Source organism: Eleutherodactylus coqui, unplaced genomic scaffold (assembly GCF_035609145.1).
Source record: "Eleutherodactylus coqui strain aEleCoq1 unplaced genomic scaffold, aEleCoq1.hap1 HAP1_SCAFFOLD_522, whole genome shotgun sequence".
Lineage (NCBI taxonomy): Eukaryota > Metazoa > Chordata > Amphibia > Anura > Eleutherodactylidae > Eleutherodactylus > Eleutherodactylus coqui.
In genome coordinates, this window is record NW_027102188.1 from 16461 (window position 1) to 40907 (window position 24447).

The window sequence follows — 24447 nt, forward strand, 5'->3', positions numbered from 1 at the left end:
AAATTCCATAGTTCGGCCGAACAGTGAAAGATGGGCACATTTACACGCAATGATTATCGCTCAAAAAATGGCTTTTGAGCGATAATCGTTGTCTAAATGGGCCTTTAGGCTTTGTTCACCCCTACGTTGGAGGCTCTACTGTGTCCAATGCAGGTCTGACACAATCCAATCAGATCCCCCTATAAAGCCAATGGGGTATGTTGAGAGTCGTCAGTTTCTGGCATAGGATTGATCAGTTAAAAAAATTTAGTTAAAAAAACTCCCATTAAAAAAAACATGAAAATGGAAATCCCAAATGAGTTGTGAACATAACCTTAATTGTTAATATAATCTCTCCTTCCTGAGTGCGATGAGCTTGCAAACAGTCTACATTATGTGCCCTGAAACCTTTTAAACTTTATATATTTGAATCTAGTTGATTTTAAAAAGCTGCCTCATAAATATGTAGGTGCCTAATTCCAATTATTTTGTATTAAACTCAACCTCTATCCTGCTCTTAAAGGGGTTGTCTCGCGAAAGCAAGTGGGGTTAAGCACTTCTGTATGGCCATATTAATGCACTTTGTAATATACATCGTGCATTAAATATGAGCCATTCAGAAGTTATTCACTTACCTGCTCCGTTGCTAGCGTCCTCGTCGCCATGGTTCCGTCTAATTTCGGGGTCTTCTTGCTTCTTTAGGTGCGCTTGCGCAGATCCGTCTTCTCCCTTAGGCTCCGCTCGGCAGCATCGCCGATTTGGCTCCGCCCCTTGTACGCATCATCGCGTAGCTCCGCCCCCGTCACGTGCCGATTCCAGCCAATCAGGAGGCTGGAACCGGCACACATCATGGGGCGGAGCTACGTGATGACGCGTACAAGGGGGCGGAGCCAAATTGGCGATGCTGCCGAGCGGAGCCGAAGGGAGAAGATGGATCTGCGCAAGCGCGTCTTAAGAAGCAAGAAGACCCCGAAATTAGACGGAACCATGGCGACGAGGACGCCAGTAACGGAGCAGGTAAGTGAATAACTTCTGTATGGCTCATATTTAATGCACGATGTATATTACAAAGTGCATTAATATGGCCATACAGAAGTGTATAACCCCACTTGCTGCTGTGAGACAACCCCTTTAAGTACAGCCACCAATTCTATTTAATAGCAGGTGTTGGATCAGTGGCCTGTAATTATTCGCTCACCTGTGTATAGAGGGGAACAATGACCACCCTATTGGGATACTTTAGTGAAAAATAGCAATTTGACTTGAACAGACACAGAACGCGTCTGTCTCTCACTTGTATATATTCAGAGCTGTTGAAAGAAACAGTGAGTTGTAATCCTGGTTTCTGTAGTGTCAGCTCATTTCCTTGGTTTTGTCTTCTCTTTGAAGCCAAAATCTGATAACCGTCTGTCAAGCATCCAGTCTGATATTCCAACAACATATACGAAGTTTGAGCTGCCTGAGCTTGCTAGAAACAGTACAGTAACTAGATTCTTCTATTATGCCACAAGTGCAAGAAAATGAAACCGATTTATAAGGACTGGCAAGCTACCTAAACTTTTAGAGGGCAACAAGTTTGTAACTTTAACATTGAGTATATGTACTTTAATCCGTGATCTCTATCTTTTTGTCGTTTTTTTCTCCAGATCCCAATTATCTCATGGCTAACGAACGAATGAATCTTATGAATATGGCAAAGTTGAGTATAAAGGGCTTAATTGAGTCCGCTCTGAATCTGGGTCGGACCCTGGATTCGGACTATGCACCTTTGCAGCAGTTCTTTGTAGTGATGGAGCATTGTCTGAAACACGGATTAAAAGGTAAGAACTCGACCACCTTCTTATGACCACATTTTCTTGTAAGGCTAGTTGATCTTTTCACTTTACATGATGCAGTATAGAAGGCACATTTCATTTGGAATATGCTGTTCTTTGTTAGCTAAGAAGACCTTTCTAGGACAGAATAAATCGTTTTGGGGTCCTTTGGAACTGGTGGAAAAACTTGTACCAGAAGCAGCAGAGATAACAGCTAGTGTAAAGGACCTTCCTGGTCTCAGGTAAGTGGCATTTTCCATAACAACTGCAGTATTTGTTTATTCTTTTAATAAAGTGATGCTCCCTTTATTTAATGTAACGGCAGTCTGTTCTATATAAAATCCATGAAGAAGCTGGCCCCTTCATTTTGTAAATTGGTGGAGCACCTGTCAATCAGACCCCCAACAATCAGTGGTGGCATATTCTAACAACCTGTCATCACTTACTTTAGTAACAGAGGATGCAAGTCTGAAAAAGACGTGTCCATCCAGTTCAGCCTATTAACTCCCTGCCCTCCCCCCATATTGATCCAGAGGAAGGCAAAAAAAGAGGTAAGAGCCAATTTCCACATTTTAAGTGAAAAATTCCTTCCTGACTCCAATTTGGCAATCAGAATAATTCCCATGTAACCAACCCTTTTTCAAGTTCTTAATGATTATAAGTAGAGATAAGCGAGCGTACTCGTCCGAACTTGATGCTCGTTCGAGTATTAGGGTACTCGAGATGCTCGTTGCTTGAGACGAGCACCACGCGGTGTTCGAGTCACTTCCATTTTCTTCCCAGAAAAGTTTGCGCCGTTTTCTGGCCAATAGAAACACAGGGAAGGCATTACAACTTCCTCCTGTGAAGTTCCAGCCCTATCCCACCCCCCTGCAGTGAGTGGCTGGGGAGATCAGCTAACACCCGAGTATATAAACTGGGGTCGGCTGCGGCTCGCCACAGATGCATGCTGAGAGACATTAGGGAAAGTGCCGTCCTGCTGTAGCTGCTATAGGGAGAGTGTTAGGCTGTTATCTTCGTCTTCAAGAACCCCAAGGGTCCTTCTTAGGGCCATATCTGACCGCGTGTAGTACTGTCGAGGCTGCTTTTAGCAGTTTTGCACATTTTTTTATTTTTTTTTGTATATTGGGCGTGCAGACCATAGCGTCCTCAGTCTGCAGTCATTTTACTCAGTATAGGGGCAGTACTGGTGAGGCAGGGACAGTGGTACAGGGAAAGAGATATACTGGCTATAAAAGCAGTGGGCTTTTTCAAAAGAATTGGAAAAATAAATCTTTGGGCTGCCTGTAACCGTGTTCAGTTTACTGGGTGTCTGCTGGGGGTAGTAGTCGCTCACTATTACCCAGCTAGGTGTTACTGCAGCCGTGCACATAATTTTTTCTGGCTGTACTGTGCTTTCAATAACCACAGTCATCCTCCAACAGGGAAATCCATATACAGGCTATATAGGCAGTGGGCTTTTTCCCAAAAATTGGGGAGAAAATACTATATTTGAGCTGCCTGTGACCGTCTTCAGTTTACTGCGTGTCTGCTGGGGGTAGTAGTCGCTCATTATTACACAGCCAAGCCTGTGACCGTCTACAGTTTACTGCGTGTCTGCTGGGGGTAGTAGTCGCTCATTATTACCCAGCTAAGCGTTACAGTAGGCTTGCGCATAATTGTTTCCTGGCTCTGCTGTGTCCGTTACATGATCGCCATCATCCCGCCAGAGGGAAAGAGTATACACATATACGCTGCATACGGTGTCTGTCTGGTTTTTCACCTCACCATTTTAAAAAATTGAAGCAAAATACTTAAGGCCTACCACTGGCCTTTGGCCACTTGACTGGTTCTGCCCTGTGAATTCCAGTAGCTCAGTCATACGCACCTAGGTCTGACTACAGGCTTGCGCATAATTGTTTCCTGGTTCTGCTGTATGCTTCATAAGCGAAGTCAACCTCCAACCACAGGCCAATAAGCGGCACATTTAATTACAGCGTTCTGTTTCTGCTCTACTCGTAATACACCATGCTGAGGGGTAGGGGTAGGCCTAGAGGACGTGGGCGAGGACGCGGAGGCCCAAGTCAGGGTGTGGGCACAGGCCGAGCTCCTGGTCCAGGTGTATCGCAGCTTACTGCTGCGGGATTAGGAGAGAGGCAAGTTTCTGGGGGCCCCAGATTCATCTCACAATTAATGAGTCCACGTGGTAGACCTTTATTATAAACTGAGCAGTGTGAGCAGGTCCTGTCGTGGATGGCAGAAAGTGCATCCAGCAAACTATCCACCGTCACCACCCAGTCTTCTACGCCGTCCACTGCTGCATCCCTGAATCCTCTGGCTGCTGCTCCTCCCTTCTCCCAGCCTCCTCCCTCCCAGCTAATGACACATTCAGAAGAGCAGGCAGGCTCCCAGGAACTGTTCTCGGGTCTCGGCCTTGAGTGCGAAAAAATGGATCCTCTATCACCTGAGGAGTTTCTCATGACCGATGCCCAACCTTTGGAAAGTTCCCGGGATCCGGGTGAGGAGACTGGGGACTGCCGGCAACTGTCTCAAGAGCTTCCAGTGGGTGAGGAGGACGATGACGAGACACAGTTGTCTATCAGTGAGGTAGTAGTAAGGGCAGTAAGTCCCAGGGAGGAGTGCACAGAGGATTCGGAGGAAGAGCAGCTGGACGATGAGGTGACTGACCCCACCTGGTTTGCTAAGCCTACTGAGGACAGGTCTTCAGAGGGGGAGGCAAGTGCAGCAGCAGGGCAGGTTGGAAGAGTGCGGTGGCCAGGGTTAGAGGCAGGGCCAGACCGAATAATCCACCAACTGTTTCCCAAAGCGCCCCCTTGCGCCATGCCACCCTGCAGAGGCCGAGGTGCTCAAAGGTGTGGCAGTTTTTCACTGAGAGTGCAGACGACCGACGAACAGTGGTGTGCAAGGTTTGTCGCGCCAAGATCAGCCGGGGAGCCACCAGCCTCACCACCACCAGCATGCGCAGGCATATGATGGCCAAGCACCCCACAAGGTGGGACGAAGGCCATTCACCGCCTCCGGTTTGCGTCACTGCCTCTCCCCCTGTGCCCTAACCTGCCACTGAGATCCAACCCCCCTCTGAGGACACAGGCACGACCGTCTCCTGGCCTGCACCCACACCCTCACTTTTGCTGTCCTCGGCCCCATCTAGCAATGTCTCTCAGCGCAGCATCCAGCCATCGCTAGCGCAACTGTTTGAGCGCAAGCGCAAGTACGCCGCCACGCACCCGCACGCTGAAGCATTAAACGTGCACATAGCCAAATTGATCAGCCTGGAGATGCTGCCGTATAGGCTTGTGGAAACGGAGGCTTTCAAAAACATGATGGCGGCGGCGGCGGCCCTGCGCTACTGTTCCCAGTCGCCACTACTTTTCCCGATGTGCCGTCCCAGCCCTGCACGACCGCGTCTCCCGCAACATTGTACGCGCCCTCACCAACGCGGTTACTGGCAAGGTCCACTTAACAACGCACACGTGGACAAGCACAGGCGGGCAGGGCCACTATATCTCCTTGACGGCACATTGGGTGAATTTAGTGGAGGCTGGGACTGAGTCAGAGCCTGGGACCGCTCACGTCCTACCCACCCCCAGAATTGCGGGCCCCAGCTCGGTGGTGGTATCTGCGGCGGTGTATGCTTTCTCCATTAAACCACCCTCCTCCTCCTACGCAACCTCTGTCTCGCAATCAAGATGTGTCAGCAGCAGCATGTCACCAGCAGTCGGTGTCGCGCGGCATGGCAGCACAGCGGTGGGCAAGCGTCAGCAGGCCGTGCTGAAACTACTCAGCTTAGGAGAGAAGAGGCACACGGCCCACGAACTGCTGCAGGGTCTGACAGAGCAGACCGACCGCTGGCTTTCGCCGCTGAGCCTCCAACCGGGCATGGTCGTGTGTGACAACGGCCGTAACCTGGTGGCGGCTCTGCAGCTCGGCAGCCTCACGCACGTGCCATGCCTGGCTCACGTCTTTTATTTGGTGGTTCATCGGTTTCTGAAAAGCTACCCACACTTGTCAGACCGTGTGGGCATGTCACACAGCAGTCGGTGCACTGGCAGATTAAACCGTGTGTGACTGACCCGGCGCACCTTTCCGCAAGTCCAACACGGACGCTGCCACCCTGCGGACCCTGCAATATCGGTTTAATCTGCCAGTGCACCGACTGCTGTGCGACATGCCCACACAGTGGAACTCTACGCTCCACATGTTGGCCAGGCTCTATGAACAGCGTAGAGCTATAGTGGAATACCAACTCCAACATGGGTGGCGTAGTGGGAGTCAGCCTCCTCAATTCTTTACAGAAGAGTGGGCCTGGTTTGCAGACATCTGCCAGGTCCTTGGAAACTTTGAGGAGTCTACCCAGATGGTGAGCGGCGATGCTGCAATCATTAGCATCACCATTCCTCTGCTATGCCTCTTGAGAAGTTCCCTGCAAAGCATAAAGGCAGACGCTTTGCGCTCGGAAACGGAGGCGGGGGAAGACAGTATGTCGCTGGATAGTCAGAGCACCCTCATGTCTATATCTCAGCGCGTTGAGGAAGGGGAGGGGGAGGAGCCTGAGGAGGAGCAGGGGGAAGAGACAGCCGGGCCCACTGCTGAGGGTACCCATGCTGCTTGCCTGTCATCTTTCAGCGTGTATGGCCTGAGGAGGAGGAGGAGGATCCTGAAAGTGATCTTCCTAGTGAGGATAGCCATGTGTTGCGTACAGGTACCCTGGCACACATGGCTGACTTCATGTTAGGATGCCTTTCTCGTGACCCTCGCGTAACACGCATTCTGGCCACTATGGATTACTGGGTGTACACAGTGCTCGACCCATGGTATAATGAGAACCTTTCCACTCTCATACCCGAAGAGGAAAGGGGTTCAAGAGTGATGCTATACCACAGGACCCTGGTGGACAAACTGGTGGTAAAATTCCCATCCGACAGCGCTAGTGGCAGAAGGCGCAGTTCCGAGGGCCAGGTAGCAGGGGAGGCGCGGAGATCAGGCAGCATGTACAGCGCAGGCAGGGGAACACTCTCCAAGGCCTTTGCCAGCTTTATGGCTCCCCAGCAAGACTGTGTCACCGCTCCCCAGTCAAGGCTGAGTCGGCAGGAGCACTGTAAAAGGATGGTGAGGGAGTACGTAGCTGATCGCACGACCATCCTCCGTGACGCCTCTGCAAGGTACAACTACTGAGTGTCGAAGCTGGACACGTGGCCTAAACTCGCGCTGTATGCCCTGGAGGTGCTTGCTTGCCCTGCGGCTAGCGTCTTGTCAGAGAGGGTGTTTAGTGCGGCTGGGGGAAATCAGCACGGATAAGTGTGGCCACCTGTCAACTGACAGTGCCGACAGGCTTACACTCATAAAGATGAACAAAGCCTGGATTTCCCCAGACTTCTCTTCTCCACCAGCGGACAGCAGCGGTACCTAAACAATATGTAGGCTGCACCCGCAGATGGAAGCATCGTTCTCTATCACCATAAAAAACGGGGACCTTTTAGCTTCATCAATCTGTGTATTATATTCATCCTCCTCTCCCTGCTTCTCCTCCTGAAACCTCACGTAATCACGCCGAACGGGCAATTTTTCTTAGGCCCACAAGGCTCAGTCATATGACTTTTGTAAACAATGTTTATACGTTTCAATTCTCATTAAAGCGTTGAAACTTGCACCTGAACCAATTTTTATTTTAACTGGGCTGCCTCCAGTCCTAGTTACAAATTAAGCCACAGTAACCAAAGCGATTAATGGGTTTCACCTGCCCTCTTGGTTGGGCATGGGCAATTTTTCTGAGGTATATTAGTACTGTTGGTACACCAATTTTTTTGGGCCCTCGCCTACAGTGTAATCCTAGTAATTTTTATGGGCTTCGCCTGCACTCATGGTACAGCAAGGTGTGTGGGGTTGGCCTACGCTTTTGCTACATAAATGTAACTGGGGCCTTGTCTATACTGCAACTACTGAAATGTGAAAGAGACTGTTATCTCCCTAAACTGCTGCAACGGGAATGTTACTGTGGCCTGTCTTGACTGCTACTACTACTGAAATGGAACTAATACTGTGCTCCCCCTATAGTGCTGCTTCGGAATTGTTACTGGGGCCTGTCTTGACTGCTACTATTACTGAAATGGAACTAAGACTGTGCTCCCCCTATACTGCTGCTAGTGATATGTTACTGGGGCCTGTCTAGACTGCTACTACTACTGAAATGGAACTAATACTGTGCTCCCCCCTATACTGCTGCTAGTGATATGTTACTGGGGCCTGTCTAGACTGCTACTACTACTGAAATGGAACTAATACTGTGCTCCCCCTATACTGCTGCTTTGGAATTGTTACTGGGGCCTGTCTTGACTGCTACTAATACTGAAATGGGCGGTTGGGCAGCATGTTACCCAGGAGAAGTGGCAGCGGAGTGTCATGCAGGCAGTGATTGTGCTTTGTTGGAGGTAGTGTGGTGCTTAGCTAAGGTATGCCTTGCTAATGAGGGTTTTTCAGAATTAAAAATTGTTGGGGGGGGGGGCCCACTCTTGCCGCTATTGTGGCTTAATAGTGGGACCTGGGAACTTGAGATGCAGCCCAACATGTAGCCCCTCGCCTGCCCTATCCGTTTCTGTGTCTTTCCCTTCACTTTCTTGAATTTTGAACATTCTTGAACATAGGTCCCATACAAAAATGCTCGGGTCGCCCATTGACTTCAATGGGGTTTGTTACTCGAAACGAACCCTCGAGCATCGCGGGAAGTTCGACTCGAGTAACGAGCACCCGAGCATTTTGGTGCTCACTCATCTCTAATTATAACCTATAATATTGTATTGCTCAAGAAAGACGTTGAGGCCCTTGAACTTTTATCAAATTTGTCATTACCATGTCCTCAGGCAGAGAGTTCCATAGACTCATTGTTCTTACAGTAAAGAACCCCCTTCTGTATCCGTGAAGAAACCTTCTTTCCTCTAGATATAGAGGGCGCCCCCTCGTTATGGTCACACTCCTGGGTATAAATGATTATGGGAGAGATCTCTGTATTGTCCCCTGATATATTATACATAGTTATTAGGTCACCCCTCAACCCCCCTTTTTTTTCTAAACTATATAACCCCAATGTCTGAGTATTATAGTCCGCCCACTCCATTTATTACTTTAGCTGCCCGTCTTTGTACTCGCTCAAGCTCTGATGTGTCTTTCAGTACCGAAGGCCAAAACTGTTCAAAATATTCCATGACCAGAAAGAGGAAGAATTATGTTCAGTATAAAAACCACTTTTAAGCAATTTATTAAGCATTTCTATTTTAATATGTTTATGGTTTATCATTTTGGATGTCCATATTCATGTTATGATTAAACCGTGTAATATTTACCCCCATGTACTAGATGTGATCTGTAGCAACTTGTTGATTGTTTTAAAGTGTTTAAATAATTCTCATTATTGTGTATTTTGATGCTGAATTTATTTCTTTTTGCTGCTAGAACCCCCGTGGGCAGAGGGCGGGCATGGCTGCGTCTGGCATTAATGCAGAAAAAGCTCTCCGAATACATGAAAGCCCTAATTAATAGAAAGGACCTCATGAGGTAACATTACATTTGATGATTTTCTTTCTAGATTAGAGGTTATCAAACATGTACTTCATCATTCTAGATTATCTTTCATGATGAGGTACTTGTTTTTCCTTAATGCAGTTCCGAGAGTTTCGGTGTTAGTTGGGGTCCACAGTGCTGCTTCTAAATCATGAGCAGTAAAAACAATCTAATTTTATGTCAAGCCACAGAATCTATTCAAATTCCTTTGCACTGTGTGTTTTTAAAAACAGAAAAAAAACACCTTACTGTGTTCTATGTTTTATAATTTGTACAGAATTTAATTAACCTTTCAAGTCATATTTCACTTAAAATTGTGAGTAATTATTTATTGCATGTAATGAAGGTATGTCGGTAACTTATATTGCCTTGTGGCTACTGCTGCAAGCCGTAGTTAGTAATGCATCCTGAATATCTGCACCCAAAATCAAATTTTGATCCGAATACAAAAAAATGGCCTTAAGACCTATAAAGAAAGAAGCCGGTGTAGAAAGCAGTACGGCCTGGAATCTGGGATGCATCTGGCAGCAGAGCAAATTTTCTCTCATTGATTGTGAATTGTTTACTGCAAATCCAATGGGAATCCTTGAACTAACAATGGGGTGGAGGGACTGCGTAGCTGCGTGGCCTCGGGTAATCTTTAACAGAAGTGGAGGTTAGGAAGATCGTTTTATTCTGTAAATTCGGTGGCATAGGATGTTTATTGTAGAAAAATGTGGATGTACAGCTTCTATCGATAGAATAAAAACCTTGATTTCCAATGTGTTTAGGATGAATTGTGCAGAACATGGTACTTGATGGTTGTGATTGGGGGAGGGTAGTTATTGTAACATCAGAAAATCTTTCATTGCAAATTAAATGCTGCAAAAAGTAATTTTCCAATAGATTCCATTACTTTGTAAAGCAGACCAACAAAAGCTCTCATCATCAGGATATGTCAATGGCTTTACCTTTTTATATAGAATCGGGTCTATTGGATTGATGAAAATAGCATTGTTCCCCATAAAATTGCTATTTTGTTATAAGATGCACCTAGGTTTTAAAGGAGGAAAATGGGAAAAAATATATTTTGAACAAGGCAACAGACAAGACAGTGAGGGAGGAATAAAGAGCAGTAGTACCACCTTGAAAAAAAGATCTCCTATAAGGACCCAGAATGTCAATGCATTACGTGGGCAGATCATTGATTCCAGTTGGAACTGTTCACACTCATTAGCAAAACGAGCACCACTTTGATGTCCTCCTTACAAAAGAATTCGTCAAACGGACACTAAACTTATGTTTGTTTCACCAATGCAAATGAATGGTTCCGTTCGGGGGTTTGATCACAGTGCTATTTTCTGCACTTCTGACAGTCTCCAGACAGAATCCCTAAGGCCCAATGTCCACAGGCAGGTTTGATTTGCCAAATCCGCATAGTCGATCCGCAAATCAAGGCCCCCATAGGGATGCATGGTCATCCTGCAAATGCATTAAAGCAAGCATTTCTTTTGCAGACCTTTTCGCCCGGAAAACAAATTACAGCATACTCCATTTTCCTGTGGTTCCCGCATGGATGGCTTCTATTGAAGTCAATGGAAGCCATCCAATCCACGGCCAGCCTGCGATTCAGTTGCAGACGGGCCACGGATACTGTAGGAAAGCAGGGGTTAAAAAAAAAAAAAATATATATATATATATATATATATATATATATATATATATATATATATATATATATATATATATATATATACTGCATACGCAGTGCAGAAGAAAAGATCTGGACAGGGACATAAGACCCGAACAGGATCCGGACAGGTGAAAAAAAAAATGTCCGCGGGCAGGTTTGGATACCGCTGCGGGCTCCCGCAGGCGGTATCCGACCTGCCCGTGAATATGGGTCCTTAGTATAGTGAAAGATCACTGTATGAACACTGTTAGGCAGGCATGCATGCATACATTGATCTGTTTTACACTTGCATACATATTATACTCTATATAAATATAGTCACACACACTCAACTACATACAAGCCTTACAATTCTGTTTGTCAATTGAAGCCTCATGAATGCAGCGAGATCCAGAAATTAGTGGGGCAGCATGGCAGCAGACACATGCAAAAGTCATATGTAGGCTTCCTCTACGGTATTGACTTACTGCTGCAACAGCAATCAATACAGCTTACTGGTTCTGCTCATCACACAGCTACTGGCTGGGTCCACCCCATAACAGGGGAGGTGAGCTGCTTGTACGTACAGGTGATTCCCGCCGGCGATAAATACTGCTGCTCCCCCACCTCCACCAATGAGCTATACATACGGGCGTCTCTCCTTCCCTGCTATGTAGCTGACTCGGCCAGCATCTGTGTGATAAATCCTTATCGGCACGTTCGCTCTATTAGACGCACCAATTCCACCCCCACTTTGGGGGAAAAAAGTGCGTCTTATAAAGCGAAAAATATGGTATGTGCTGAAACCTAGCGCAGCACATCAATAACTACATCCATCATTGTAATTGCATCATTGTTTATCTGCGATGTTTGTTTAAACTATTATAGAACCGTTTAACAATTGTCCTTTTTATGTTGCAGTGAATTTTATGAACCCAATGCACTAATGATGGAGGAGGAAGGGGCTATTATTTCTGGCCTTTTAGTTGGACTCAATGTGATTGATGCTAATTTTTGCATGAAGGGGGAAGACCTTGATTCACAAGTAAGCCTCGCATTACGGGAAAAAGCAATCCCATTGTTAAGCTGTGGTACATCGGTCCATAATTTTAAACTTTACTAAAGACTGTGTTTTGTGTCAGTAAGAAGCATTTGATTTTTTATTTTTTTGGACCGTTGTCTCAGTAATCTGTAAGAACTAATGGACGCTGTTTTTGTTTACTTTCAGGTAGGAGTCATTGATTTTTCAATGTACTTAAAAGAAGGTCCTATTGCTAAATCCAGTGAAGAGTAAGTGAGACTAAAGAAACCAAGAATTTGATGATTGTAGTTTTTGCTGTTATCCACTTAAAACGTAATGGATGGCCAACATTTCTTAGGGATGACATATTTTGTAACTTCTCAATGTCCTATTTTGCGCATTCGTATTTGGAGTGAATTACAATTTAACCCTGTAATGCTTTAGGATGTACATTTACATAATGAAGGTTCAGAGTTTGTGTAGTGGGGAACCCTCGCTCACCTTCTAGGTGCTCTCCTCAAGGAGAGACAATACCCTTCTCCACTCCCATGCATATCTCACACAGAGAAGAGGAGATTCTTCTACCATCTTTCATCTACAGAGAAGCGTTACTATGGAAGGTATTATAGAGAAGTACTGAATAGTGCAACTGTGAGACGGCAAAACACTATTGGCTGCGTCAGTGTGTCTCTCTGCTTCCCCCTCACATCTTCATAGACTTCTATGGGCAGCACATAATCTTACCTGTTAGGGAGTGGTTAGTCCATCATGTCTACCAAGATGAATTTTAGCAGTAATTAAGCAGTTTTGGAGGAAGAGAAGATGACAAAAGGAGACTGATGGGTTGATGGGTTGCAAACAGTTGTGCTTTTAATCAAATTTGTCTTGTTCTTGCTTGTATATGACTGTTTTTTGTTTTTATTGTCTTTCTAAGAGACGTCCAAATAACAGCGATACTAGATCAGAAGAATTACGTGGAAGAGCTGAACAGACAGTTAAGGTGAATTATAAGTATTTAACGCTTCACTGCCAGCAGCTTAAATGGGTATTCTGGTCTCATCAACAAGTATATCAGGGCTCGTTCACATGGGCATAAGCGCATTATGGTCATGCAAATCCGCTGCATATTTGCGCAACAGAAAATCGCTTACGCCGGTGTTTTTTCAGCCACTCTGGCGTGTTTTCGTGTGGGCAGATGCCCTGTGTATTTGTACATGCATGAAATTACATTGATTTTTCTGTGCAAATAAAGGCTCATGCAGCGCATAAATACCCATCATTATGGGACATTCCGCATTTTTTTTTCTTTCACGCATATTACGTGAAAAAGTATGCTCATGTGAACGGACCCATTGAAATCAATGAATTCTATTCACTTCGTAACAGGTTTTGCAAGTACACACGTGGGACCAAGCCCTTAGTTTGTATAATCTATAAATTCATGACAAGGGCACATTTACAGAAATGCCACTATTCTGCTGCTTGGAATTTGTTAATAGATACTTCTTAGTCTGTATATTTGCTGCTCTAATAAATTGTCCGATCGTCATGCAGTTACTGTTTAAATATAGACAAGTCTAACTTATTTTGAAAACTCAGAAAGTCTCCATACTTTAAAAAGCCCAACATTCTATGTTGCCTACATTTATTTGTAATGTATACATCTGCTGCTAACGGACCACTGAGCATGAATAATTAACGGGATAATTAGTTCCGCTGACAGTAGAAGTGCAGACTTCGCCGCAAGCAGAGCAGTAATTCTAATGTACTCCACTTATCCCATTATCAGTGCTCTGAGTAACATCAGCCTTATTCAGTCAGTTTGCTGTGATGGTTATGGATTTCTCTTTATAAATGGGACTTGCCATTATAATGCTAGGGAGAATCCCCCCCCCCCCCCATGATGTAGAACATTTCACTGCTTTCTGTTCAGCCCCTCAGTTGTGAATTCTATTCACATTGAGTACATAAAATAAACTGTAGTGAACCGCACTAAGAGTAACTGAAAGCATCTAGGACCGAAAAATATGGCTTTTACACTGATAACTGTTGTACACCGAAATCACTGTCGTGTGAATAAGCCCTATTACGTATGCGATGCACAGCCACATGACATGCAGTGAATGGAGTCGATGAAACTACATGGACCCACATTGATCCGTTCACATTAGTGTGTAAATACTGCATGTGAAAAAAATCAGCATTCTCTATCTCACTGCATATCATGCAACAAGAGCACTATTCTTTTCTATGGCTAGCGTATTTAAAGCTGTCCATATGCAATACATTAATACATACACAACTCCGCTATGAAGCAGAGCGGGGAATAAGGCAAAAAAAAAAGTCACACTATGCATAACAGTGTCCGTGAGATATGCTGTCATGGGTAGTGCACTCACACAGCATTTTACGCACACTGTCATGTGAATGAGCCCTTGGTGATAAGGTTTTGAGTCTAATAATGGGTTTTAGTAACGCTTTGACTTTAATGGGTTGTAGTAATGTTATGACCTGTCTTCTGCCGCTGATGCTCAAAACTATCCAACGCTTCCATGTGAAGTTGCGTTAAAGCGACTCTCCGAGCTTGGAGCGAGAAAGCTGGCCGAACCACTTCTCTGACCTGATCCAGACTGATGCAGAATATTATGCATTGGTAGACTAAGGCCGGATTCACGTGAACTTATTTGCACAGTGTATTATGCACAGAAAAATTGCACGCACAATACACAGTTAATAAAACTCATTGATTTCAATGGGTCTGTTCATATAAGCGTATTCTGTGAACGCATTTTGTTTGCACAAAAAAAAAAACTTTTCGTGTAAATGCGCTTACGACTGTGTGACACCGGTCTAAGACACTACATATTGGTCTGACTGGCCATGTGAACAGCACTAGTTAATCAATGCAGGTGTAGCCTAATGGTGCATACTAATATTGTGCAGTAGGTAGTCAGTGAAGCAGTGCAGCCATCTTTGTTTCTCCATTCCTGGAGGGTTGCTTTAAGGGGATCCAAACATAAAATGTGGTTCCTAGTGGAAATACTGGTTGAGGACGACTGTTAGTTGTTCCATGCTGTAGGACTGCTGATCTTTAGCCATGTGTCTTTACGAGTTAGACGTGCAAATATTATAAAGATTCAGGATTGGGAAAGTGTAACCAGTTGGTATGTTTTAGACAAAATATGTCTGTCTTTACTGTGTAAGGTCAGATTTGTTTAATTATTTTTTATTTAATGCATTAGTGCCACCGTGAACAACTTGCAGACAAAGGTAGATGCCTTAGAGAAATCCAACACCAAACTAACTGAGGAGGTATGTTCATTCGTGTTCACTAAAATGGGAATTCAGATAAAACAATACTATTAAAAAGGTACTGTGTGTGTGTGTGTGTGTGTGTGTGTGTGTGTGTATATATGTTTATATGTATGTATCTGGATAAACAGATAAGAAAGTTAAGTCACAACTGATCTTTCATTGTCAATTTTCCAGCTCGCTGTTGCAAACAACAGAATCATTACAATGCAGGAAGAAATGGAGAGAATGAAAGATGACAGCACGTTGTTTTCCAAGGTCAGCTGGGTGTAAAAAAATTTAAAAAATAGTACAAGGCAGGCTGGCTGTCTACAGGCAAGGTGTCATTGCAAGATCCACCGCGATAAATCGCATGACACGCTTTTAATAGGAGAACTATGGAAAGCGCAGCCTACTGCACACGAGCAGAGAATCATAGCAAGTTTCCGCTCACGTGATTAATATCGTGGCATGCCGCGATTCTCCGCGGCAAGCCTAACATTAATATAGGCTCATTGTGGAGACCTTGTAGTGCTTCCCCGTCCTCCCCCGCAGCGGAATATTGCTAGTAGAGATGAGCGAGCACCCAAATGCTCAGGTCTGCATTATTGGAGTCGAGCTTTTCATAAAATTTGAGAGCTCTAATGAACCGCATTGGCTACAATGGCAGACTTGAGCATTTTTGTATGTGGGACGCCAGGTCCCGAGCTTTTTTTTAATATTCTTGCTTCTCTCTTTCTCTTTCTCTCCCCCCTGTCCCCCCCCTCCCCCCTGTCCCCCCCTCCCCCCTGTCCCCCCCTCCCCCCTGTTCCCCCTCCCCCCCGGTCCCGCCTTTCCCCCCCCCGGTCCCGCCTTTCCCCCCCCCGGTCCCGCCTTTCCCCCCCCCGGTCCCGCCTTTCCCCCCCCCCCGGTCCCGCCTTTCCCCCCCCCCCCGGTCCCGCCTTTCCCCCCCCCCCCCGGTCCCGCCTTTCCCCCCCCGGTCCCGCCTTTCCCCCCCCGGTCCCGCCTTTCCCCCCCCGGTCCCGCCTTTCCCCCCCCCCCCCCGGTCCCGCCTTTCCCCCCCGGTCCCGCCTTTCCCCCCCGGTCCCGCCTTTCCCCCCCGGTCCCGCCTTTCCCCCCCGGTCCCGCCTTCCCCCCCGGTCCCGCCTTCCCCCCCCCCCCCGGTCCCGCCTTCCCCCCCCCCCGGTCCCGCCTTCCCCCCCCCCAGTCCCGCCTTCCCCCCCCCCAGTCCCGCCTTCCCCCCCCCCCGGTCCCGCCTTCCCCCCCCCCCCCGGTCCCGCCTTCCCCCCCCCCCCCCGGTCCCGCCTTCCCCCCCCCCCCCGGTCCCGCCTTCCCCCCCCCCCCCCCCCGGTCCCGCCTTCCCCCCCCCCCCCCCCCCCCGGTCCCGCCTTCCCCCCCCCCCCCCCCCGGTCCCGCCTTCCCCCCCCCCCCCCCGGTCCCGCCTTCCCCCCCCCCCGGTCCCGCCTTCCCCCCCCCCCCCCCGGTCCCGCCTTCCCCCCCCCCCGGTCCCGCCTTCCCCCCCCCCCCGGTCCCGCCTTCCCCCCCCCCCCGGTCCCGCCTTCCCCCCCCCCCGGTCCCGCCTTCCCCCCCCCCCCGGTCCCGCCTTCCCCCCCCCCCCGGTCCCGCCTTCCCCCCCCCCCCCGGTCCCGCCTTCCCCCCCCCCCCCCCGGTCCCGCCTTCCCCCCCCCCCCCCCCGGTCCCGCCTTCCCCCCCCCCCGGTCCCGCCTTCCCCCCCCCCCCCGGTCCCGCCTTCCCCCCCCCCCGGTCCCGCCTTCCCCCCCCCCCGGTCCCGCCTTCCCCCCCCCCCCCGGTCCCGCCTTCCCCCCCCCCCCGGTCCCGCCTTCCCCCCCCCCCGGTCCCGCCTTCCCCCCCCCCCCCCCCCCGGTCCCGCCTTCCCCCCCCCCCCCCCCCGGTCCCGCCTTCCCCCCCCCCCCGGTCCCGCCTTCCCCCCCCCCCCGGTCCCGCCTTCCCCCCCCCCCCGGTCCCGCCTTCCCCCCCCCCCCGGTCCCGCCTTCCCCCCCCCCCGGTCCCGCCTTCCCCCCCCCCCCGGTCCCGCCTTCCCCCCCCCCCCCGGTCCCGCCTTCCCCCCCCCCCCCGGTCCCGCCTTCCCCCCCCCCCCGGTCCCGCCTTCCCCCCCCCCCCGGTCCCGCCTTCCCCCCCCCCCGGTCCCGCCTTCCCCCCCCCCCGGTCCCGCCTTCCCCCCCCCCCCCGGTCCCGCCTTCCCCCCCCCCGGTCCCGCCTTCCCCCCCCCCCCCGGTCCCGCCTTCCCCCCCCCCCCCGGTCCCGCCTTCCCCCCCCGGTCCCGCCTTCCCCCCCCCCCTGTCCCGCCTTCCCCCCCCCCCCCTGTCCCGCCTTCCCCCCCCCCCTGTCCCGCCTTCCCCCCCCCCCCTGTCCCGCCTTCCCCCCCCCCCTGTCCCGCCTTCCCCCCCCCCCCCCTGTCCCGCCTTCCCCCCCCCCCCCTGTCCCGCCTTCCCCCCCCCCCCCCTGTCCCGCCTTCCCCCCCCCCCCCCTGTCCCGCCTTCCCCCCCCCCCCCCTGTCCCGCCTTCCCCCCCCCCCCCTGTCCCGCTCGCTCTCTCTTTCGCTCTCTCATAACTGGGGTGGGGTCAAACACAGCATGATGAGTAAGGAGCACCATCGAATACGCTAATACTTTGCAGGACAGAGTATGTTCGCTCAACTCTAATCGCTAGCAATATTCCGCCGTGGACAGGCGGCCTAAATCGCAGCCTCAGTGTAAAGCTGTTTTTTTTAATATCAACATTAAATTATATTTGGTTTTCCATGTGTTTTCCAGGGTAACAAACACGACAGAACTGCGGACGGGCAAACTCTTAGTGAAGTCAGGAAACACTTGAAGGAAGAAACGCAGTTGAGACAGGTAGGATCATGTTTTATGGCAATAAACATGGTGTAACACAATTATTGTAAAATTTTATAATTTTTTTTTATGATAGCAGGGAGAGAAAACTCATCAATTCTGCAGTTGTGTTTGCGGGTTGGTACGGTTGCAACAATACCAAAATTCTTTTTTTACTTTTTAGGTTTTTCCACTTTTCCGCAATAAAAAACCCTTTTTGGGGGGGGGGGGGGAATTCTTATTCGTAGCATTCAAAGTACTACTTTTTATTTTTTCACAGTTGGAGCTCGGTGAGGGCTTGTTCTCTGCGTACCTAACAGTACTTATCTCTTTAACACTTGTAACGTTAAGAAGTTGAGATGGAATTATTGTGTTCAGTGGAAACCCTGGGATAACGTATCCAGTAAGCACCACCGGTTGGCAGCCAGGATTTCATCGTTAAACTATGTTTTTAGAAAGAAAAGCAGCAGACTTGAGTAGTTGTAACAAATTTTTTAAAAAAAGAAAAGGGAACCCTTTTTATAGATGTGTATTTCACCGTAGGGAACCACAAAAATATAATAAAATATAACTTTTATTGGTTAAGATAAAAAAAGAAAACGATATAGTGCGATATAAGGTGATAGAATAAAACTATGCTCAGATAATAATAAAAAAGGAGGTCTCGTTTATCTGTCGATTATTTTCATAAGCCCAGATAGTCCCTTTAGAAGAAAGGTCTTTATGACCTCTTAGAATCTCCGTATAACACTTAGTAATTAGATTTTATTATTATTTTCTTTTCCCTCATTCTACCTCCTGTGTAAATTTCAAGGGTGTCAGCAAATTCCCCTGTCAGAAATTCTCATAGGTAATATCGCATGGAGAGAGAGGGAACAACAACAGAGAATTGTAATTATTCTAGTTGCAGAGGAAATTATCGACCAGAACACTATGTCCCTGCATTAAATAGGGTTATGTATTCCTCTTGATGTATCTAGAATACTAGGGTCATATATCGGGCTTAAAACAGTGAGTGTATCACCACAGTAAGTGATATGCAGATACCATGGAGAAATTGTTCATATATATCTGCAATCATCAAGGGATAGATGCACGTCCCAAGTACAAGTGGTGTATATTACTTGAGGATGGCTAGTCATTTGATGAATGATGCAAGGTATACCTTGTAAATCAAGGAATAACCTATTGCAAAATTCTTGCCATCTACCTCTATGTAGATAGATCAAAGATTTTTAGGGAGCTCCTTTATAGTCAAAGAAGAATATATAGTGATCTGGGATATAACTACAGATCACACATATTCGTCTAAAATGTGACTTCAGATCAATTAGCTATGGATACAACTAGCTTCTGTCAAATTGCTGTTAAAGGACACTTAGATTTTTGTGCCCAACAGTATTATTCCTAGGTGATTGATTTGGCACAAGGCCAACCATTGATATCAGTCACCTTAGGTAATAACTCTTTTTTCATCAAATTACTGTTAGGAGACACTTAGGAACACTACTGTTGGGACAAATATTCTAAGTGATAGCTTTGGCATTTAAGCCAAGCACTGATATTAATCACATTAGGCAGAAATTCTTTCCATCTACGCGTTTCTGCTGTCAGATACTATCTGGCAGCGTCGTCAGGATGGATTCTATCCTAGCAACAGAGTTTTACATAGATCATCTATGCTCATTCTTCTAACAGCCATCGTGCTGTCCAGATCTATTATCAGCGACTGCGCTGTGTGGCTTAAAAACTCTGTTGCTAGGATAGAATCCATCCTGACGACGCTGCCAGATAGTATCTGACAGCAGAAACGCGTAGATGGAAATAATTTCTGCCTAATGTGATTAATATCAGTGCTTGGCTTAAATGCCAAAGCTATCACTTAGGAACACTACTGTTGGGACAAATATTCTAAGTGTCTCCTAACAGTAATTTGATGAAAAAAGAGTTATTACCTAAGGTGACTGATATCAATGGTTGGCCTTGTGCCAAATCAATCACCTAGGAATAGTACTGTTGGGCACAAAAATCTAAGTGTCCTTTAACAGCAATTTGACAGAAGCTAGTTGTATCCATAGCTAATTGATCTGAAGTCACATTTTAGACGAATATGTGTGATCTGTAGTTATATCCCAGATCACTATATATTCTTCTTTGACTATAAAGGAGCTCCCTAAAAATCTTTGATCTATCTACATAGAGGTAAATGGCAAGAATTTTGCAATAGGTTATTCCTTGATTTACAAGGTATACCTTGCATCATTCATCAAATGACTAGCCATCCTCAAGTAATATACACCACTTGTACTTGGGACGTGCATCTATCCCTTGATGATTGCAGATATATATGAACAATTTCTCCATGGTATCTGCATATCACTTACTGTGGTGATACACTCACTGTTTTAAGCCCGATATATGACCCTAGTATTCTAGATACATCAAGAGGAATACATAACCCTATTTAATGCAGGGACATAGTGTTCTGGTCGATAATTTCCTCTGCGACTAGAATAATCACAATTCTCTGTTGTTCCCTCTCTCTCCATGCGATATTACCTATGAGAATTTCTGACAGGGGAATTTGCTGACACCCTTGAAATTTACACAGAATCTCCGTATAACACTTAGTAATTAGATTTTATTATTATTTTCTTTTCCCTCATTATACCTCCTAAGAGGTCATAAAGACCTTTCTCCTAAAGGGACTATCTGGGCTTATGAAAATAATCGTCAAATAAATGAGACCTCCTTTTTTATTATTATCTGAGCATAGTTTTATTCTATCACCTTATATCGCACTATATCGTTTTCCTTTTTTATCTTAACCAATAAAAGTTATATTTTATTATATTTTTGTGGTTCCCTACGGTGAAATACACTTGTTTGACGGGAACTTAACTGCCTCGGTGATATTAATTTTTATAGATGTGTAATGCAATTACCGTATTTTTCAAATTATAAGATGCTGCCAGGTCTAGACAGTAAAGTCGAGGGGGAAAAAATAGGGTATAACTTATTGTATAGGAATCCCCCTCTTTCTGTCATGGTCTGACTCCTCTAGCATCAGAGTACTGGAAACAGGAACTTAGAAACAAGATTTATTTATTTTTATTTTTTTTTGCTTTCTAAAAAGTCCATCCAATAGTTTTTGTTTTCCTTTTTAACATTACTTTACTAGAATCTATGCTAAGGAGGGAAAATAATACAGTTGTATATTCTTTCCTTTTTCCTAATACTTTGTTTTAGGATATAGAAAAAGAACTGGAGGTACAAATAGGAATGAGACAAGAGATGGAAATGGCGATGAAGATGCTTGACAAGGACGTCTGTGAGAAGCAAGATGCTTTAGCAGCACTCAGACAACAACTCGATGATCTCAGAGCTTTAAAGCATGAACTGTCCTTTAAACTTCAGGTAGGAAGAAGTTACTGAATTGTTAGGGACCACCCCCATTTTTTTTTTTACTTATTGGTAACTTCAATGTATGTGAAGTCATGATCTGCTGAATTTAACGGTTTATGAGCATAACTGTCATGGATGACCAGCTTCAACCAGTGGTTTTTAACCCTTTATGGATGTTGTCTGTTTGGGACTCTGACCAAGTTGTTTTTTGGTAGTTTTTTTTCAACCTCATTTTAAGATCTATAACTTTCTTTTTAAAAAAATCCAATAATTTAGCTGTGGTTTTTTTTGTTTTGTTTTTTGTGGAATGAGTTTCATAATTTAGTGTTTACATTGTTTTTTTTATATAAAATATTTAATTTTCAAAACAAAATACAGAATGTTAAATGGCAGATTAGCAAGTAAGGAATAAATCTCAATTATTGCATTCCAAAGGTCATATAGGTATTGCACATTAAAGAATTATGTAATAAGCAACAACTTTTCCCTCCCTCTACCTCCCCGATAACCCCCTCTGTACCCATCTTCTCCCACCCAATGTTGTCCTCGCCTTATATTTTTCCCTTTCACCATTTGCAAGGTTGGCGTCGGAGCTGGAAACCTGACGCCAAGTACATAGCTGGAGTCGGGAGGTTCACCCTCCCCACTCAGAAACCTAAGCACATTAAATTCTAGGTTATTTGGTTACATTATATTAATAAATGTTAAGTAAGAAGGCACACACATTCGACTTGGGTACACCTAAGGAAGAACCTAGATAAATAATTAAAGGAGAAAATACAGATGTTGATGGACTTACGACAATACTGTATCGTGCCAATGATAGTTTTCATTAATATTTTTTTTTCCCTGTCTGTTTGTTGTCTAATGAGAAATTCTAATGCAAATATGACTGACTGTATACCTTACTGATTTTCAATAAAACATACATTGAACAATAAACCAACTTTTTTTTATATTCAACTATCTATATATTTTCATTAGTGGTTAGTAAGCAAATAGTAATGAGGTTAGAGAAAGATTACATTTAAAGATCCTAATTAGAGATGAGCGAACGTACTCGGTAAGGGCGATTTCGCAATCGAGCAACGCGATTTTCGAGGACTTCGCAACTCGGGTGAAAAGTACTCGGGATCGCCGGGGGGCAGGGGGAGGCGCGGCGGAGCGGGGGGGTAGCAGTGGGGAACAGGGGGGAGCCCTCTCTCTCCCCCTCTCCCCCCACTCCCCGCTGCAACCCCCCCGGTCACCCACAGCGCACCTGAGTACTTTTCACCCGAGTAGTGAAGTACTCGAAAATCGCGGTGCTCGATTGCGAAATCGCCCTTACCGAGTACGTTCGCTCATCTCTAATCCTAATGTTTACTGACTAAAATATATCGTAAGAACCTGCAGAGACCTTTTACAATCATCTTGTTATACAATGGCTACAAAACATCCAGATGTAGTGAAATTTCGAGAGTATTAAGATATTACCTGCAAGCATTTTTTTCTTACACATACATCTGGCTGATAAACGGGATGGTTGCTCCAATACTGGGAATGTCGACACGTTGCATTATCAAATTTAGTTATACAGAGACATTGGAAAACACTTTGCTTCCCCCCAAATGCGGAGTTTCAGTTGGATTACATGTGAGCCCATGTTCATTAATACAAAAGATGGAGATTTCTGAACGGTATAACCAACCAAAGAATTATTGCATTATTTTAACCCCTTTATAACCTCTGCCATACATAAGCAGCGGATGTGCGTTGAGATTTGCATGCAGCTCGCTCGGGGCCATTTTGGTCTCCATCTGACCAGGTTTTCTTTCCTTTATGCCATTTTTGCTGGACCAAATAGCATGGTAGATGAAACTGTTCTATACACTGAAAATTAATGGAAACCTGGAAAAATTGAGTTTGAAGATTGATCCTTTTGGTCTCTGGGTATTAAAAGCCTCAGATTCATCCCAGGATTTTGTCTGAATGCAGTTTTCAACTATTTAAATGAACCCTGGGGGAGAGAGGAGGAAGAGGCATTAATGCGCTCTGAACCTAGCTTCATGCTGCCCTTAGATGGTCAACATAGACTTGGGGACAGATTAATTCAAAGGGATAGGTTCTTTAGCATTAATTTAAGTGTTGTGAAGCTAGAGCTTACTAGTGATACGTTGCCATTTGATAAAAGCTGTCTTTTCTGGATGTGTGCAACTGATCTGCGCAGTAAAGTAATGACTGACTGGTCGAAGTATTTGGGTAGCTACTTTTCCTGAGATGTTTTATTAGTAATTGATAAACTTCCCTACAGAGCTCAGACTTGGCAGTAAAACAGAAGACTGAGTTAAACAGTCGCTTAGAAGAGAAAACCAATCAGATGGCAGCCACTATCAAACAACTGGAGCAGAGGTAACTTACAGAGAATGGGGTCTGCTTTATAGAATAGATCTTGATAAGAGTGTGTACTGAGATATGAAGGTTCTAGAGCAAGTAGTTAGTAGTAAAGGGCACAGTTACCTGTTATATCTTACACTGTGTTCTTTAGGCACTTGCTTTAGTTCTAAAGTTTTTTAAGGGTATAAAATTTTAGACATTTATCCTGTGAATGTTATAAATGTCTGATAGGTGGGATCCTACTTCTTGGATCCATGCCTGTTGGGTTAATGGGATCAGAGCTTGTATTTCTCTTTCTGTTTTTCCAATAGACTTCAATGGAGAGAGGTGCATGTACGGCAGTGTCCTAGAAGTGCTACTACCCTCACCTACAGCTACCTAAAATCTCAGAAAAAGGTCACATTACTGATACAAAGGTACAAGGGCAGGTACAAGCACCTATTCAAAGCAGCATTCAGAAAAAAAAGTGCTGTATGAGGGAGGAGCACATGTATGAAATAT

The 24447-nt window shown here is 46.1% G+C and overlaps 1 protein-coding gene across 4 annotated transcripts in view; it reads left to right on the forward strand.

Moving 5' to 3' along the window:
- Nucleotides 1–1604: 1604 nt before the first annotated feature.
- RUFY3 (RUN and FYVE domain containing 3) overlaps nt 1605–24447 on the forward strand; it is a 45113-nt gene continuing 22270 nt past the window's right edge. For 2 of the 4 annotated variants that reach the window (XR_010788907.1, XM_066588795.1), the window contains exons 1-11: nt 1606–1799; nt 1918–2035; nt 9240–9341; nt 11920–12043; nt 12227–12288; nt 12954–13019; nt 15262–15331; nt 15509–15589; nt 18106–18189; nt 21418–21585; nt 23864–23961. Coding sequence is in view for 3 of the 4 variants with exons in the window: in XM_066588795.1 (XP_066444892.1) it covers nt 1640–1799; nt 1918–2035; nt 9240–9341; nt 11920–12043; nt 12227–12288; nt 12954–13019; nt 15262–15331; nt 15509–15589; nt 18106–18189; nt 21418–21585; nt 23864–23961 (1133 nt within the window). In the remaining variant the exon portion in view is untranslated. Of the gene's footprint in view, nt 1800–1917; nt 2036–9239; nt 9342–11919; nt 12044–12226; nt 12289–12953; nt 13020–15261; nt 15332–15508; nt 15590–18105; nt 18190–21417; nt 21586–23863; nt 23962–24447 lie in introns of all 4 variants that reach the window. The other 2 variants (XM_066588794.1, XM_066588796.1) reach the window with 2 other exon arrangements.